A 17,567-nucleotide genomic window follows, 5' to 3' on the forward strand; every position below is an offset into this window, starting at 1 on the left:
TAAGAAGAGGCACTACAGGCGGACCCGTGGATTCATGACCGGGAAACCCTGTGCAGCTGGGCTTTAACATTGAGCTCTCAGTTGCACTTCCGCATTTGCCAACCAAAATTTGGTTGGCAAATGCGGAAGTAGACGTTTTGAGACGGTCCTTCCGGGTGCTTCAAAACGCCACTGAGCAACTTCCACTGACATGAATAGCGGAGGGGGCGGAGCTTCGCGCCAGATCAGTCTCTATCCTTTTATATACTCTATGATTGACCCCTGTGGCTGTGGCAATCCGACGTGGAATGTGAACTAGCTTTCGGTTTCAAAACATAAAACACGGCAACATAAAATAATGAAAAACACTTCTGACTTTGATGAACACTGACAGTGACTTTTCATGTGTTTGTCCTAGTTCACCCTGCCCATGCTGCTGGACACACTGGTTCAGGTCCTGCGGGGGAAAGACGTTTTTCCCTACGCCCTTCTCCAAACCCTGCTGAAGCTCATCGTGCTGGTCATCAGCACCCTTCTGCTGGTCATCGTGAGAGTCCAGGTCATCCAGTCACAACTTCCTGTCTTCACCAGGTGGGCACCGTCTTTTTTTTTTACCCATTTTGACCTGAGATCAGATTCTAAAAATGTCTTCTACATCCTGACAGTTTTCTGAAAAAGCTATGTTTCTATGTCAGTCGTTGTTCGATTCGCTATGAGCTTGTAGTTCTGCTATTTTTCAATAGCTAAAGCATAACATAATGCTAACACCAAAACGGGTTCCCGGCCCAAAATGGGTTAACACATTTTTTAGACCTAGAACTGTGTCACCTTATAGGTTTTAACCACTTTAAAACATTATTTGAAACTTTAGCTGTTGAAAAATATATACAACCACCCCCCACCAAAAACGATCTACAAGCTCATAGCTTGTAGATCGGGGGGGGGTCAGCGGCCAAACTTACTTTTTTGGGGCCCTTGACATGAAAAGGTTTGAGAACCACTGATGTAGAAACATAGGGTTTTTTACAGAAAACTGTCAGGATTTAGAAGACATTTTGTAGAATCTGGTCTCAGGTCTGAATGGGTTAATACTATCTCACTTGCCCAAATGATCCAAATGAGTGTTTCCTTCTGCTCTAAAACATTTTACTTCCACGTTTTAGGATTGTGTAACTGCTGTACACGCCACCGATCTCTGTTCGAGAGCTCATGCTGACTCGTGAAAACCTGTGTTTTATTTTTTGGCTCGATAGATTTGATTCTCATGATTTTGTGATTGTTACGGCATCGCTCATCTGCAGGAGAGGGGTCTGGGAGTGTAGTCTGTGAGTCCGGGGCCAAATCTCGCAAACCGCTGGACCCATGTGTTCCAAATGTCTCTTGCATTCTGCCAATAGGCCAAAGATGTAACTCTCTGAATCTCCCTTTCCACATATGTTTTATATTCTATTTAATATTTAACCTTTTTAACCCATTTTGGGCGGGAACCCCTTTTGGTGTTTTTAAGCATTATGTTGTACTTATTTAGCTATTGAAAAATAGCAGATCTACAAGCTCATAGCGCGGCACTCGGTGCCGCGCTATGAGCTTGTAGGTCTGCTATTTTTGAAAAATCGTGAAAATGTGGCCCAAATGTTTGAACGTTTGAACGTTTTTAACTCAAATCTTTGCTGGGGGGTACCTGGAACAACATATTTTTCAGATGGGGAAAGGTGGCCAATTACATATATTTCTGGGGGTCCTTGACATGAAAATGTTTGAGAACCACTGACATAGAAACATAGGGTTTTTCAGAAAACTGTCAGAATTTAGAAGACATTTGTAGAATCGTCCTCGGGTCTAAATGGGTTAAACTTTAATTTCATAATTAAAGTCAATGGCAGTTGAACCCGGGCTGAAACCTTTCCCAAATATAGTCCTACGTCGTACAGTACTACATCATAGAGGACTGCATACTGTGCAGAGACAGGCCACATTATGTCCCATCGTCCAAGATCCACATGGATGTTCGTAGACCCCATCTGATTTCATCACTGCATAAGTTAACATTATTTATGGTCATATTCCATCTTCCTATCTTTTGCATTATGCACACAACAGCCTGTCAATCTATTTGCTGACTAGTTTGTCTACAATACATGGTTGTTTCAAGGTTTATGGTTACAATGACAACTACAAGTGCTCTTTGACGCACAGGTCGCCGACCTCATGTTGGCCTCCGACCATTGTCCTGGCACTATACCAGTGCGTTCAAAGTTTGCGTTCAAAGTTTCTCAATGATGGGTCAAGACAACTTCCGTGAACCGAATTCACTGTAGCCTTTATTTCATTTGTACTTAGGCTGTCGTGAAAGTTTATAATAGTTAGAGAAATTCAAAGTTTCAACACCAAAGTAGTAGTAGCTGTGAATTAGCAAACTGGACATTGAATGTTTCCTTTATCCTCGTGTTACACTTCTGTTTTTATTGTTGTTGTTGTTTCTCATAAGCACACCTGGAGACAAGTACTGTGGCTGGATTTAAGCTTTCTTAAAGTCTCTCTTGTAAACATAAGACTAACTAAAATTAGTTGGACAGCCAACTAGTGCTGCACGATTCTTGCTCAAATTTATAAATGAAATTGCATAGGTGTCTTAACCCATTCTGGACGGGAACCCCTTTTGTAAGATTTAACCCCGGAGGTCGCCAAACCCGTCAGATGACGGGTTACGATTTAACCCCGGAGGTGTAGGTTGGTGCTCGAAAAAGTTTTTGCGCCTCTACTCGTGGTATTGGGCTGTATTGACGGTAATAGAATGGCGCCTATATAGGGTTTATAGCTGGCTACCTGCGGTCATTTCAAATGGCCAGCAGGAGGCGCTGAAAGTGTTAAAAAAAACTGCAGGTTTCCCAAAACAAAGTTATACGACTTGCACTAGGGCGAGCCTCTAGAGAGCATGTGCGTAAAGAATACTTTCAATAGCTGGGCTGGCTCCCTGCGGTCATTTCAAATGGCCAGCAGGAGGCGCTGAAAGTGCAGGTTTCCCAAAACAAAGTTTTACGACTTGCACTAGGGCTCGCCTCTAGAGAGCATGTGCGTAAAGAATACTTCCAATAGCTGGGCCGGCTCCCCCTGACAGCTGGGTTTGTCCAAATTCCAGACTCAGTATGCAAATCTTGTGTTTCACAGTATAACCTTACAAAGTTTTAAAGGACACTGCAGGTTATCCAAAACAGAGTTATACGACTTACACTAGGGCGAGCCTCTAGAGAGCATGTGCGTAAAGAATACTTCCAATAGCTGGGGCTGGCTCCCCCTGAAAGATAGGTTTGTCCAAATTCCAGACTCAGTATGGTCCATAACAAATCCACTCACAGGTCCACTAGTCATATATACTACTACTGACTTTATTGTATTTTCTTATGGTGTTATTTCAGTGAATGCATTGTATTCTACTTATATTTCCTTTTAACCCATTTAGGCCTGACGTAAAAAATAAAAATAAAAAAGTCTTCTAAATCCTGACGGTTTTATTAAAAACCCCATGTTTCTATGTCAGTTGTTCTCAAACATATTCATGTCAAGGAACCCCAAATATATATGACATTGGCCGCCGACCCCCCCATCTGAAAATATGTTGTTTCAGGGACCTTATCAGTAGCAAAGATTTGAGTTAAACACTCGCTCTGAAAGAACATATTTTCAAAGATTTCAGGCACATTTTCACGATTTTTCAAAAATAGCAGACCTACAAGCTCGTATGAGCTTGTAGATCTGCTATTTTTCAATAGCTAAATTATAACATAATGTTTAAAACACCAAAAGGGGTTCCCGCCCCAAAATGGGTTAAATATGTATATGCATAATATTGATGAATGTACCTGTAGTTGGAATCATATCAGGTAACATTCCAAAACGATTGTCCTCGATTGGCCTCTACGGTGCTGGCATTGTATGGGTGGGTACATGCCAGGAGGATTAGATGCCATGATGAATGGTGTTCTTACTTTGTAGCACGCATGAGTACTCGTCCCGCTTTATTATTTCCTGTTGAAATACTTTTGATTGTGTACTGTGAGACTTGACCCATTTAGGCATTTAGGCCTCAGTAGCAAAGATTTGAGTTAAAAACTCGCTCTGAAAACATATTTTCAAAGATTTCAGGCACATTTTCACGATTTTTTTTCCAAAATAGCAGACCTACAAGCTCGTAGCGCGCCGCTCGTAGCGCGCCACTCGGTGGCGCGCTATGAGCTTGTAGATCTGCTATTTTTCAATAGCTAAAGCATAACAATGTTTAAAACACCAAATGGGGTTCCCGCCCAAAATGGGTTAACATTATCCCATACTCTGAATGACCCTGGCTCGAAACCAAGTTTCAAGTTGGCTTTTCCCCATGTATTACAGTATGTTCTGTATGTTCTAACGTATGTTCTAACATTCTGGACCAAATCACCAGCAAAATAACTTTGACGAAACTTTTAAAAGCACTCCGCTATAGCCAGAAAAGAAAAATACTTGCAGATTACAGCTTTTTCTTTTTTTGTAATGTTTTTTATTTTATATTTATATTATATATTATATTATATTTTTAGAGGGACAGACAGTAGGCTGACAGGAAATTGGGAGAGAGATGGGGGAGTGACATGCAGTAAAGGCCGTCGGGATCGGGAGTCGAACCCGCGGCACACTGCCAGACTGGATTACCAGCCAAGGTGCCTGGACCGCTGAGCCACGGCCCAGGCCGCAGATTACAGCTTTAACTCAAATGTGCAAATGCTAAGGTTACATTTATCTACTATCTCTATCCTGTGTCGGACGTCAGCAGTGCGCTGACTTAATGCAAGGACATTAAAGTTTAAGGGCCCCAGACGGAGTTCTCAAGTTGAGTATTTTGCCCAATTACACCAACGCCAAATTGCAAACTTTCTCTTAAGCAAACTCAACATTCTTTCAAAAAACCAGTTTAAGGCCTGTGGCAGCAACACCTTCAAGAACACACACTCTCACCTCAAGACAGCGGTACCAAGGCAATACATGACCACTGATGTCAAACGGCTCAGGAGTACCAGAGACACATGCCCAGGGGTAGTAGACCTTACTGACGTATCTTCAGGACTGGGAGGCAGGTTAACCTGTTGGAATTTACCCGAACGCATTATAGCATTCCACCCCTCAGAGATGGAGGGGTGGAACCCCCAGTCACATTATCCGGTTGCTGTTGGCGGTTCAGTACTTAACCCATTTAGGCCTGACCTCAAATAGCAGACCTACAAGCTCATAGCGCGCCACTCGGTGGCGCGCTATGAGCTTGTAGATCTGCTATTTTTCTATAGCTAAATTATAACATAATGTTTAAAACACCAAAAATGGGTTAAGCCATGGGGAATACCCACCCACATGGCCCTGAAGGCCAAACAAGGAAGCAAATCCTCGATGTTGCACAACAGCGAGACGTGGAATGAGGAATTATGAAACACTGTCTTAACCCATTTAGGCCTGACGTCGAAATTAAAAAAAAAAAGTCTTCTAAATCCTGACAGTTTTCTGAAATACCCACGTTTCTGTGTCAGTGGTGCTCAATATTTCATGTCAAGGACCCCAAAAATGATATGTGATTGGCCTCCGCCCCCCCCCCCCATCTGAAAATATGTTGTTCCATGTGACCCCTCAGAAGGTTTGAGTTAAAAACGTATGTTCTGAAAAAAAAATATATCCAAAATTTGCACCACATTTTCACGATTTTTCAAAAATAGCAGACCTACAAGCCCTGCTGTTTGCTCGTAGCGCGCCACCGAGGAGCGTGCTACGAGCAAACAGCAGGGCGTGAAAGCAGACTCTACTATCGTGGAAAGGGCGGCGAAATATTGAACACTCTCTCACTCTCTCCCCCTCCTTCTCTCCTTCCCTCTTCTCGCCCTCCCTCCCTGATGGCTAGTCAACTATTCTGATGTATCCTTAAGTGAACCGGTAACACAGTGAGACGCGCCAGCAGCGGATGGTTAATCCGCCCCACCCTGGACGTCAGCATTGATTGATTGAAACCTTGATTTATTCTCCCTCATTTTCAATGCTGACGAGATTACATACAGTATATGAAACAATTTAAGACATTGCAGGTATAAATCCAGCTCAGTGGCCTTGTGGTTAGAGTGTCCGCCCTGAGACTGGGAGGTCGGGGTTCAATCCCCGGCCGGGTCATACCAAAGACTGTAAAAATGGGACCCAATGCATCCCTGCTTGACACTCGGCATCAAGGGTTGGATTGGGGGTAAGTCCCTGCGACATACTAGCGTCATGTCCAGGGGGTGTACTTGTACATCAAGCTGCCTCACGCTACAGAAACAGGAGATAGGCTCCTGCCCTATGGGCCTCATGGCTCGGCAAGGCTACTTAGGTATAAAACACAAATTCAGCATCTCTCCATTGAACGACTTGATCGAATCTCAATTCTGTGTAACATCTCAGCAGATTCCACTTACGCATGCCGTAGCATTCCACAGAGACGCACGTCCCACGCATCCGGGTGACATTTCAGATCACTGATCAAAAGATGAAAGAAACTTGCAATAGATGACCTCCCTAGATAATCTTCTAGTGTAACTCCAAAGGTTGTTGTCAGATCGTTATCAGTGTGCGTTTGTTTGGAATTAGAGCAGTACAGTCATAACAGTGAGGCACATTCAGACTGCCACCATCTAGATGGTGATTGATATCGATGCCTCACCGAGTCACGCCTTATGAAAAGGTCTTCAGACAGAGGTTATGGCTTGCTTGCTTCATGGTAAATCCTATAGAGCGTCGCAGTCCCGGAAAAGAAATCCCGTTCATTTTCCTCATAGACTTTTCGGAAAGTATTTATTTAAAGACGTTTACGCCGTGGACAAAGCCAACTCTTGTCGTGACAAATCATGACAATAAACACAATGTTTTGGGCCAAACAAAGTAGGAAAAAACGGCAGGTTACGACACTTTTTTTGTTGTTTTTCTTCTTTGTAATTATTTGTTTGGTCCAAAATATTGTGTTTGTTGTCATGATTTGTCACGACAAGAGTTGGCTTTGTACGACGCTTAAAAGGTCTTTAAATAAATACGTTTCGAAATGTCTATGGGAAAAATGCATTGGGGAACTATTTCCTGGGCCTGGCGTCGTCATGAAAGGGGGCGGGACTGCGACGCTCTATAGTTTTGAAGCCACCAAGAGTCATCGTTGATGCAGGTTTTCCATTTCCCACTAGTGTTTGTTTAATGTTCAAATGTGATACTTAGTTGTGGTTAATTTGTGTTCATATTGTTTAACTGGCATTTCATTTAATATACTGTAAATATAGTTTGTTAAAGTGCTGTTTTTCTATGGTCTTAACACATTGAGAGCCCACGCAATACTGCCCAAAATCACTTTCACCTAGAAAATCCATTCACATTTTTTATAATTCAGCTGACTGTGGAGACACATGCTGGAACTTTTTACTTTGAAATGTTTTATAGTTTCTGAGTTATTTAATTTAAACGCCAAATGCATTCTCAATGGCGAAAACACAAACTTTGGCACCATGTGTTAAAAAAAAATGTGTTTTGATTTTTCTGATTTTTTTTTTGGAAAGACGTCCACAGACGTCTTGGGCTATGCACGTGCGGTAATACCCAGGACGTCCACAGACGTTTTGGGCACAAAATGTGTTAACTGAAAATGGTGAGCGAATGACACTTCGGTACTCTGTCATGTTCCCGGTTTGACGGTTGTAGAGAGACACACAGCCACAATCATTGAGCAGAGGCGTCTCGCTCAGTGCACATGTAGGCCATGATATCCAAGGCGTTCCGACGCTCTCAGAATACACTTTCTGTAGTGTGGACTAGGGCATTAAGCAACTAGTCGACTAGTACATCCAATAGTCGACCTTGTTGGTACTAGTTGACTAGTTGATAAGAAGAAAAAAAAAGTTTTTATTTTATTTTTTTTCCCCCGATTTTGTAGGCCTCAAGATCAGGTAGATTATAGTTATAGTCACCAATGTACACAGTTTTTAAATGTACAAATATTTATTTAAAAAAAAATGTTTTTTTATTATTATTATTTTTTTTAACATAATAGGTGGTTAAACAACTAGTCTACTAGTAAGCTAGACAACTAGTCAACTAGTAAAAATGACTAGTAGTGAATGCCCTAGTGTGGACGTAGTTCCTTTATCCTACATTACAAGGCAAATTAAAGTTTTTTTCTCCTGCCTTTCTTTGCCGTTTTGAAGATTCGATAACCCGGCGGCGGTCAGCCCCACACCCACCAGACAGCTGACTTTCAACTACCTGCTTCCTGTGAACGCGTGGCTTCTCCTGAACCCCTCGGAGCTCTGCTGCGATTGGACGATGGGCACCATCCCGCTGGTGGAGTCGCCGCGGGACCTCCGCAACCTGGCCACGCTGGCCTTCTACACCGTGCTGGGCCTGCTGGCCTTCCACAGCCTGCGCTACAAGCACAGCTCTTCTAAGACCGTCATCATGGTGAGTGAATCTTCTAAATCCTCCAGTTTTCTGAAATAAATATTTTTACGATTTTTCAAAAATAGCAGGCGTGCTATGAGCTTGTAGATCTGCTATTTTTCAATAGCTAAATTATAACAATGTTTAAAAAACCAAAAGGGGTTAATATCCATATCATTGTTTTGTATCACCTTTTAGTTGATAACTCTAGTGACTAGTTAGTTTAAATGAAATAGTTATTTTATAGCATTTTAACTTTAACTTTTTCATGTCAAGGACCCCCAAATCGTAATTTATTACACCTTGCCAGGGACCCCCATAAGAGAAAATGTAATTTCATGCCTCGGGACGCCTTCGGACGCCTTTCCCGTGACGCCCTCGTTGCCACGTGACGCCTATGGACGCCTTTTTGGAGAAAAAAAAGACCCCCAAATCGTCATTTATTACACCTTGCCAGGGACCCCCATAAGAGAAAATGTTTACGGCTCTAGCAGTGATTTTCAACAATTTTCATTTCAAGGACCCCCCCCCCCCAGCCCAGTTTGACATGCATTAGGCCTCGGGACCCCCAGTTAATAGCATTTCTATCTCTGCGACCCCGATTTATATTGTAAAATCAATGTTAATTTAACTCTTGAGAGTGCAAAGCATTTGGTTCCATTTCCAAAAGGGTTCATTTTGGTACCCAACTCCCTTTAATTTAGCTAGGGGCCCCCTGGAACTCCCTCAAGTACCCCTAGGGGTCCCCGGACCCCACTTTAAGAACCAATGGGTTAAGGGCCCCACCGCTGATGAAAACCTGATTTCTTAAGTAGTAATAGTAGGATTGGGCAAAAGTTTTTTTTTTCTTTCAAAACTTTATGTATTTATTTTTTACAATAGAAACGCTGGCCACTGGTCTGCGTTTCTATTGTAGTGTACTGGCATGGATTGTGTTAACACCTTAGAAGCCCGGAACTATTTAATCCATTTCATCCAGGGTGCCCATCATTTGTAGCGCACGGACCACTTTTACCGGCGCACCGGAAGCTGGTGTGCATGTCTGTGTAGCAGCTAACAATAGCCACACCACGCTAGAGTCGATCACTTTTTGACACGTCATCGGATCGGGCAACAAGCGCTCCAAGGCTCGCATCGCTCTAGAGTCTAGAGCGATGCGAACGGTTTTGTTTTCATTAATCTCAGTCTTGTTTATCAATCTCCGGCTTGGGCACTTGACCATGACCTTGAACTTGGACGGAGAACTCCGGCTTGGACATCCAAGGTAACCAAAATAGGTGCATGTGTACATGTACAGTAGTGTGTGAAAATTGCCCAAAACCGCCTTGGAGTAGATGCGCCAGCCGGCACTGGTAACAAATAAAATGAAAAGCAGGCTTTTCACAGGTTCTGTGGAAAACCACTCCCAGTCTCTGCTGGCCCCCAAAAACCTGTGGTCTGAACGAGTCTGTCTCCAGGAAGACCTACAGTATGTAATGTAGTTCTGCTGTATGTATAAGGCCAAAAGCAACATTTCCCCTCTTTAGCATTGCACATGTTTTTCTCTTTTCAGCTAATCCTCCCATTATTTTCTCTCCTCTCTCGCTTTCTTCCACTCTGTGTGTGTGACTCGATTAACCCATTTTGGGTGGGAATCCCTTTTGGTGTTTTAAACATTATGTTATAATTTAGCTATTGAAAAATAGCAGATCTACAAGCTCATAGCGCGCCACCGAGTGGCGCGCTACGAGCTTGTAGGTCTGCTATTTTTGAAAAATCGTGAAAATATTTATTTTAGAAAACTGGAGGATTTAGAAGATTTTTTTTTAAATTGGGTTAACAGGTCCTAAATGGGTTAACAGGTCGATTAATCATCAACCTGTATTTTTTATAGTTTGAGCATTACCTCCTCCGAAGTGCTATAAAGCGTGTCATTTCATCCACAGAGATGAAAATAACATGTACAGATGATCACCGTTTAACCCATTTTGACCTGAGATCAGATTCTAAAAATGTCTTCTACATCCTGACAGTTTTCTGAAAAAGCTATGTTTCTATGTCAGTGGTTCTTCGATTTAAAAAAAATAGCAGACCTACAAGCTCGTAGCGCGCCACTCGGTGGCGCGCTATGAGCTTGTAGATCTGCTATTTTTCAATAGCTAAAGCACAACATAATGCTAACACCAAAAGGGGTTCCCGCCCCAAAATGGGTTAAATCTGACTGGGTTTGGTTGGAAGTCAGTGGAAGGTTTGCTGGTAAATGGTCTGCCTTGGCTTTAAGCCATTTAGGCCTGACGTCGAAATTTAAAAATGTCTTCAAAGTTTCTGAAAAACCTTATGTTTCTGTTTCAGTGGTGCTCAATATTTCATGTCAAGGACCCCAAAAAACGATATGTAATATGCCTCCGCCCCCCAATCTGAAAATATGTTGTTCCAGGGACCCTCCCCGGAAGCAAAGATTTGAGTTAAAATGTTCACTCTGTAATAATATATATTCAAAAATAGCAGACCTACAAGCTTGTAGATCTGCTATTTTTCAATAGCTAAAGTATAACATAATGCTTTAAAACACAAAGGGGTTCCCGCCCTAAATTGGTTAAAATAGTATATGTCTAAAGCATTACATTCACCCATCTAAAACATTCACACAGAATGGTGATTATTGTAGACCATGGTCCAACTCATTTGTATTCATGTTCATTTCAGCCTTGGAATTAACAGTTTGGAAAGTAAGTAATGTATGGTCAATCTAAATGTTATTATATGGGGCACGGTGGCACAGTCGGTAGTGCTATCGCCTCACAGCTAGTAGGTCCTGGGTTCGATTCCCACTGGGGACGCTGTGGGCACTGGGGCCGTGTTCCCTCCTCCGCGTCATCAGTGCCCATACCCGAAGTGGGGCTGGCGAAAGGGCCTTTCTGTGTGGAGTTTGCATGTTCTCCCCGTGTCCCCTAGGGTAGGTACCCTCACAAAAACATGCAGTAATCCTGGTCTCTAAAACTACCTCCCCCTGGCCAGCCGGGGCGCCTGATGGAGGGGAAAGGAACTGGTCGGAATAACGTGTTCCTTCCACGCGCTACGTCCAGGTGAAAAGAAGCAGCTTGGACACCTCATGCATAGAAGGAGGCATGAGGTCAGTCCGCTGCCCCCCCAGGTTGGCAGAGGAAGTGTAGCGCCCAGGATTACATTAGATAAAAATGAAAAAACTGGGTTGCAAAATCGTGGGATAAAAATTAATAATAAATGTTATTTATCATTGTGTGTCTATTTGTCTGGCCCCAGGCAGGCTGTCGGTTTAGTTTTAACTAAATGATGTTGTATTATGTTGTGGTTCATTGTACAGCAGCTTGTAACTAATTGATCTAGAATAATCTTGATGAATAAAGTTTACTTATTTTGAATGTGCTCCTTCAGCACCATGGATAGAGGCATAAAAACGTACATATTCAGTAGTTTATATAATCTGCATTATATGAAGCCTTTTTTAGAACATGGTTTATACTTTACATCGTTTACTTTTGCCAACCTCTGCTGAAATGATGATGCTAAAAGTTTAATCAAAAATGAATCTGCTATTGATAAGGAAAAACACTCTCTACTCTCACTCTCCTTCCCTCCCTCCCTCCCTGATGGCTAGTCAACTATTCTGATGTATCCTTAAGTGACATATGGAAGAAAAATACTAGTAGATTCCAAAGATGTGGGAGATTGTCTCTGCTATAGTGAGTTACTACAAAGACTTTAGGGGTTCTGGAGGCCCATATCGTGAAACCTCAGAATTCAAGCCAAACAAAATTTCTCATGCATACTGTGTGGAGATGTGTGTATTACATTGTATTCAGGCCCTGGAAAATATTGTGCTTTGCAGAAACATGTACAGTATTTGAAGATGTTTTGCCAAGTTGTAAAGCGATAGACCACAGAGTGCAGACACTATGTAATTGAATAACCATTCTTCAGTGCATCACTTCATTTCTAAACTAAGTATGCACCCCCTGATATCAGTGTGTTGCTTCCTTTACAATTAGGTCACCACCACAAGGCCTCCTTGTCTTCCTTCTCAACTATCCTCTTTCTTATTCCTAACACCTTCTTAAATAATCGTCCTAAGACTACAGGAATAATGTCCCTGATTTGCACTGTACCTGATTTGCACTGTACTCTAAACCAAATCTCTTTGCCCAAACACACCCAAGCTCAACTTGTAGATCTGCTATTTTTGGCTAATGTCTCCCCCCAGAATATGGATGCTGCTGTGGTTCGTTTGGCCGATATGTTGACCATTATGCGAGCAATGTGTTTGTGTATCAGAAATACTACACTGGAGCAGAAATTTAAGTGCAGCATGGAGCGGTTTCAGGCAGAAAGATGTGCCGAGCTTAAGACGGCTCTGTGTGTCTGTTGTGGAACATACAGATACATTTGATGCAGACACAAATTTCATCTTTTAACCCATTTAGGCCTGACGTCGATATTTTTCTGAAAAACCTCATGTTTCTATATCAGTGGTTCTCAATATGTCAAGGACCCCAAAAATTATATGTAATTGGCCGCCGATCCTCATCTGAAAATATGTTGTTCCAGGGACCCTCCAGAAGCAAAGATTTCAGTTAAAAACTGAAACAATGAAAGAATATATATTCAAAGATTTGTGGCACATTTTCACGATTATTCAAAAATAGCTAAAGTATAACGTAATGCTTAAAACACCAAAAGGGGTTCCCGCCCAAAATGGGTTAACGAATCAGCATGAGCAGCTATTTTCAGTCAACCAGTCCTTGAACAAGTGGACTGATTAACAAAAGAATCTCAGCATTGACTTGACGTGCTACCTGTCTGAAAAGACGTCAATGTGTGAAAACGACAAATACCCATGAGTCTGAGTTTTTAACCATTTCAAAAGGTGTCCCACAAGGATCAATACTGGGCCCAATCCTTTTTAGTATCTATATACATAATTTCACCTCATCTTTAAATAACTGTAGCTGTCATCTCTATGCAGATGACAGTCATTTATTGTACAGCAGACTCTATACAAGTCACAATAGAAAACCTACAACTTTCTTTTAACGTCCTCCAGGATGCCCTTATTGGTCTCAGATTGATGTTGAACATCAGCAAAACAGAATTGATGCTGTTCTCCAGAGCCAAAAAAAATCCTATAATGACATTCCCATATCTTCTATGATTGGAGCTGATATAGAAAGAGTCACAGAGTATAAATATCTTGGTATTTGGATTGATGAGAGACTTACTTTTTAACACCATGTAGTTTATGCTCGTAAATTGCGACAGAAAATTGGCTTTTTGTATAGAAATAAGGCCAGCTTTCCTGTCATTAGCAGAAAGAGGGTAGTTGAGGCAGCGTTCCTGTCTGTCTTGGATTATGAAGACATAATCTATAGACATGCAGCAGCATCCACTCTTAAATCCCTAGACTCTTTTTATCACTCATCGATTCGATTTATTACAGGTGATAGTATGGTACTCACCATTGTATCTTATATAACAAGGTTGGATGGTCCTCCCTGACAGAGAGACGACAACTGCATTGGCACCTGTTCTTGTATAAAGCCATGCTTGGATATTGTCCTAAATACATCTCCTCTATTCTGAAGTGGGACTCTGAGCCCTACCACACCCGGTCAGGTGGTTTCCCCAAATTCAAGGTACCAAAAGTTAGCTCTGAACTTCTGTAGATCTGCTTTTGGCTTCTGTGGCCCTAATAATACATGGAATGACCTGCAAACGACATTGAAACTGACCACATTAGTACCCTTGAGTCGTTTTAAAACCTTGGCGAGCATACAGACCCCCACAATATGTAACTGTTTTTAGATCGTTTTGAAATGTGTCTTTTTATTTGTCTTTTTATTTGTAAACGTATGTAATTCACATGTATATCTTTTGTTTTTCTTTTCCTGATCTTCTGATGTATTGTGATGTTTTTGAGTGGTGCAACCACTCCAAGGAACAGCAATGTCCGTGTTCAACTATGTTTGTGTGTGACCAGTACCAATGAGTACCAAAAGTGGCGCTGTTGTGCCAGAAACGGAGAGAGAGAGATAGTGCTGCACTGTTGCCTGCTAATGAGAGAGAGAGAGAGAGAGGGGGGGGGGGGGGGGATTTTTCTATATGATATTGTATTACTCGACGACACTGAAAATGAGTTTGATTACTCAGTGTAATTTCGAGAATAAACAAAACTAAAATGTGTGTGTGCGTATGTGTGTGTTAGTGCTGTCCAATGATTACATATTTTAATCACGATTAATCACATGATTTACGGTATTTAGTTAATCATGCGATTAATCACAAAGTATTTTTGAATCGGCCTCGCAAATGTGCAGATACCCTGTACACTACTGTGTATTAAGGCTGTCCCCAAACATTCAAGGTTCGAATGTTCGCTCGTTAGGGTTGGCACTCGAATCTTAATTAATGGGCTTGAACCATTCGGTTTTTTTATTTTTATTTTTGTATTAAATAAAAAATATTATTATTTTTTCCCTTTTTTTATTAACTCGAAAATATATCTCGGCGAGAATGCGATATGAGCATGTTAAAAAAAGGTAAGTTTCTTGTAATTTGGTGATTGGCCTGCAGCTGAGGTGAATTGAATGGAATGTCTGACGCGTCTCTCTCTTTTTTTTTTTTTTTTGGGGGGGGGTCCCAGATATAAATGGCATTAAATGGGGGTCAGTAGCCTATGCATGTCAAACTGGGCATCCTTTTCAAATGGGGTCCTGCCCTGAAAATTCATTTTCAGGGCAAGACCTCGACCTCACGCGTGCGGACTCGGCCCCCAGCCTGGTACCCTAGTCAAAATATGGCCCTCGAGGAAAATTTATTGGGGAACCCTGGCATATGCTCTCAAGCATCACATCACAAAAAGCAGGGAACTCTGATCATTGTTAAGCAAAACGGTCACGGAGGATCTGCTTTTGCCCTGTGCCCACTTCACTTCAATGCGCCTCCCAGAATACACAGGTGGAACAAATAACGAGCAATATACGCTGTCTTAGCTGCCTGCCAGCAAGCTCACGTGAGCTTGCAGATCAGCTGTTTTCGCGGAGCCACTTGACGGTGTGTGTGTGTGTGTGTGTGTTGGGAGAGACGAGAGAGATTGATAAAGAGCAGGGGAGACGCGCTGCGCTCTGATCGAGACGGATATCTCAAAGGTTATTTTTAAATTAATTGGAAACAAATGGTCCGGATGTTCGCTCGGGAATTCCTGCCGAAGTTCGAGTCCAAAAAAAAGGGCTAAGGTACAGCCTTACTGTGTATAATACTGTATGTTGTTCTGTGTGTGTGTGTGTGTGTGTGTGTGTGTGTGCGTGTGCGTGCGTGCGTGCGCGCGCGCAATGACTGTTGTATAACAGGCCCTTGACTTTCTTAACAGAGAGGTCATTAAACCCTTCTTGCACTAGTGATCCGAGGCCTGCCTTTGAGAAAAATCAACACGGAAAGTGATTCTAATGTTGACCGTGTCAGAGATCCTTCCGTAAGGCATCAGCCTACTAAGCCTATAGTTGCATGGGCCCTACAGTACTTAACCCATTCTAAACGGGAACCCTATTTTTGAAAAATCGTGAAAATGTGTCGCAAATCTTTGAATATAATATATTCAAAGATTTGCGACACATTTTCACGATTCAAATCGTTCGCTCCGAAAGAATTCGGAGCGAACGATTTGAACTCAAATATTACCTTCTGGTGAGGTCCCTGGAAAAACATATTTTCAGATGGGGGTCCGCAGCCAAATAGAGATAATTCTGGGGGTCCTTGACATGAAAAAGGTTGAGCACCACTGACATAGAAACATGTTTTTTTTTCCTAAAAACTGTCAGAGTTTAGAAGACTTTTTTTTTTTAATTTCGATGTCAGGCCTAAATGGGTTACGTGAGAGATGCGTAGAGATGACTGAGATCACACATTTCTTTCCTGCTCCTACGTCTTTTTTCCCCCTCTTCCAGGCAACATTTTAGTTCACATTAGCAGTGATGTAAATTGGTTTTCAAAATTCTTATGGGCCCCCAAAAAAGAAGGAAAAGAAAATGTATAGGCTATTATTGCGAACGCAGTGATTGCGAACGCAGTGATTGCGAACGCAGTGAGCATTTACTATGAGACCCAGCAGATCATGTCTGTGTGTCTGTCTGTGTGTCACGCTGTAACACCACCCGCCCACCACTAGAGGGCGCAGCTGTATCACACACAAAAACACACACACACATGCACGCACACACACGCACGCACGCACGCATGCACGCACACACACAAAACTTAACTTAAAAAAAACTTAACTTAAAAAAAAAAAACTTTAAAAGGAAAAACTTTAAAAGGAAAAACTTTAAAAGGAAAAACTTAAAAAAAACTTAATTTAAAAAAAACTTTAAAAAAAAACTTAAAAAGGAAAAACTTTAAAAGGAAAAACTTAAAAAACACTTGACTTAAAAAAAAAACTTAACTTAAAAAAAAAACTTAAAAAACACAAAAAAAAGAGAACTTAAAAAAAACCTTAAAAAATTACGTAATTTATTCTAATTGTTGTTTTTGCAATTTGCGAGCTGCGTTCGCTTCCCGCGTTCGCGCGTCTTACTTGTAATCTGTAGTTATTAGCACACCTCAATGTTGAGGATGTAAAATAAAGTTGTCTTTTTTATTTTAGGAAAAGTGGAAGTTAGAAGAAGTAACACACCACACCTGTAACTTTCATTAGGCCTAAAAGGGAAAGAAAATCACACCTGTGTGAACTGAGTGGTGCAACTCCCCCCCCCCCCCCCTCTCTCTCTCTCTCTCTCTCTTTCTCTCTCTCTCATATTAGCAGGCAACAGTGCAGCACTATCTCTCTCTCTGTTTCTGGCACAACAGTGCCACTTTTGCCCCTACTGGTACTCATAGTCACACATGAGTCACACACATACATAGTCACATAGGTTAACACATAGGTTAACACGGACATTGCTGTTCCTTGGAACACCACTCAAAAACAGTGTTGTTGATGGATACTGCGTTTGGTCATAATGAAGCAGGCATCATACAGTTGGGTGCCACCGATATTGTCCCTTATCATTTGACCCATTTAGGCCTGACCTCAAAATTTTAAAAAATCCTTCTAATTCCTCCAGTTTTCTGAAATAAATATT

General features: G+C 41.8%; 1 protein-coding gene across 3 annotated transcripts in view; it reads left to right on the forward strand.

Moving 5' to 3' along the window:
• The window catches only part of tmtc3 (transmembrane O-mannosyltransferase targeting cadherins 3), an 89,762-nt gene that overhangs the window by 24,521 nt on the left and 47,674 nt on the right, over positions 1-17,567 (forward strand). For all 3 annotated transcript variants that reach the window (XM_079502134.1, XM_079502133.1, XM_079502135.1), the window contains exons 6-7: positions 398-570; positions 8,208-8,460. In XM_079502134.1, coding sequence (XP_079358260.1) covers positions 398-570; positions 8,208-8,460 — 426 coding nt within the window. The remainder of the gene's footprint in view (positions 1-397; positions 571-8,207; positions 8,461-17,567) is intronic.

Source organism: Electrona antarctica, assembly GCF_951216825.1.
Source record: "Electrona antarctica genome assembly, chromosome: 5".
NCBI lineage: Eukaryota > Metazoa > Chordata > Actinopteri > Myctophiformes > Myctophidae > Electrona > Electrona antarctica.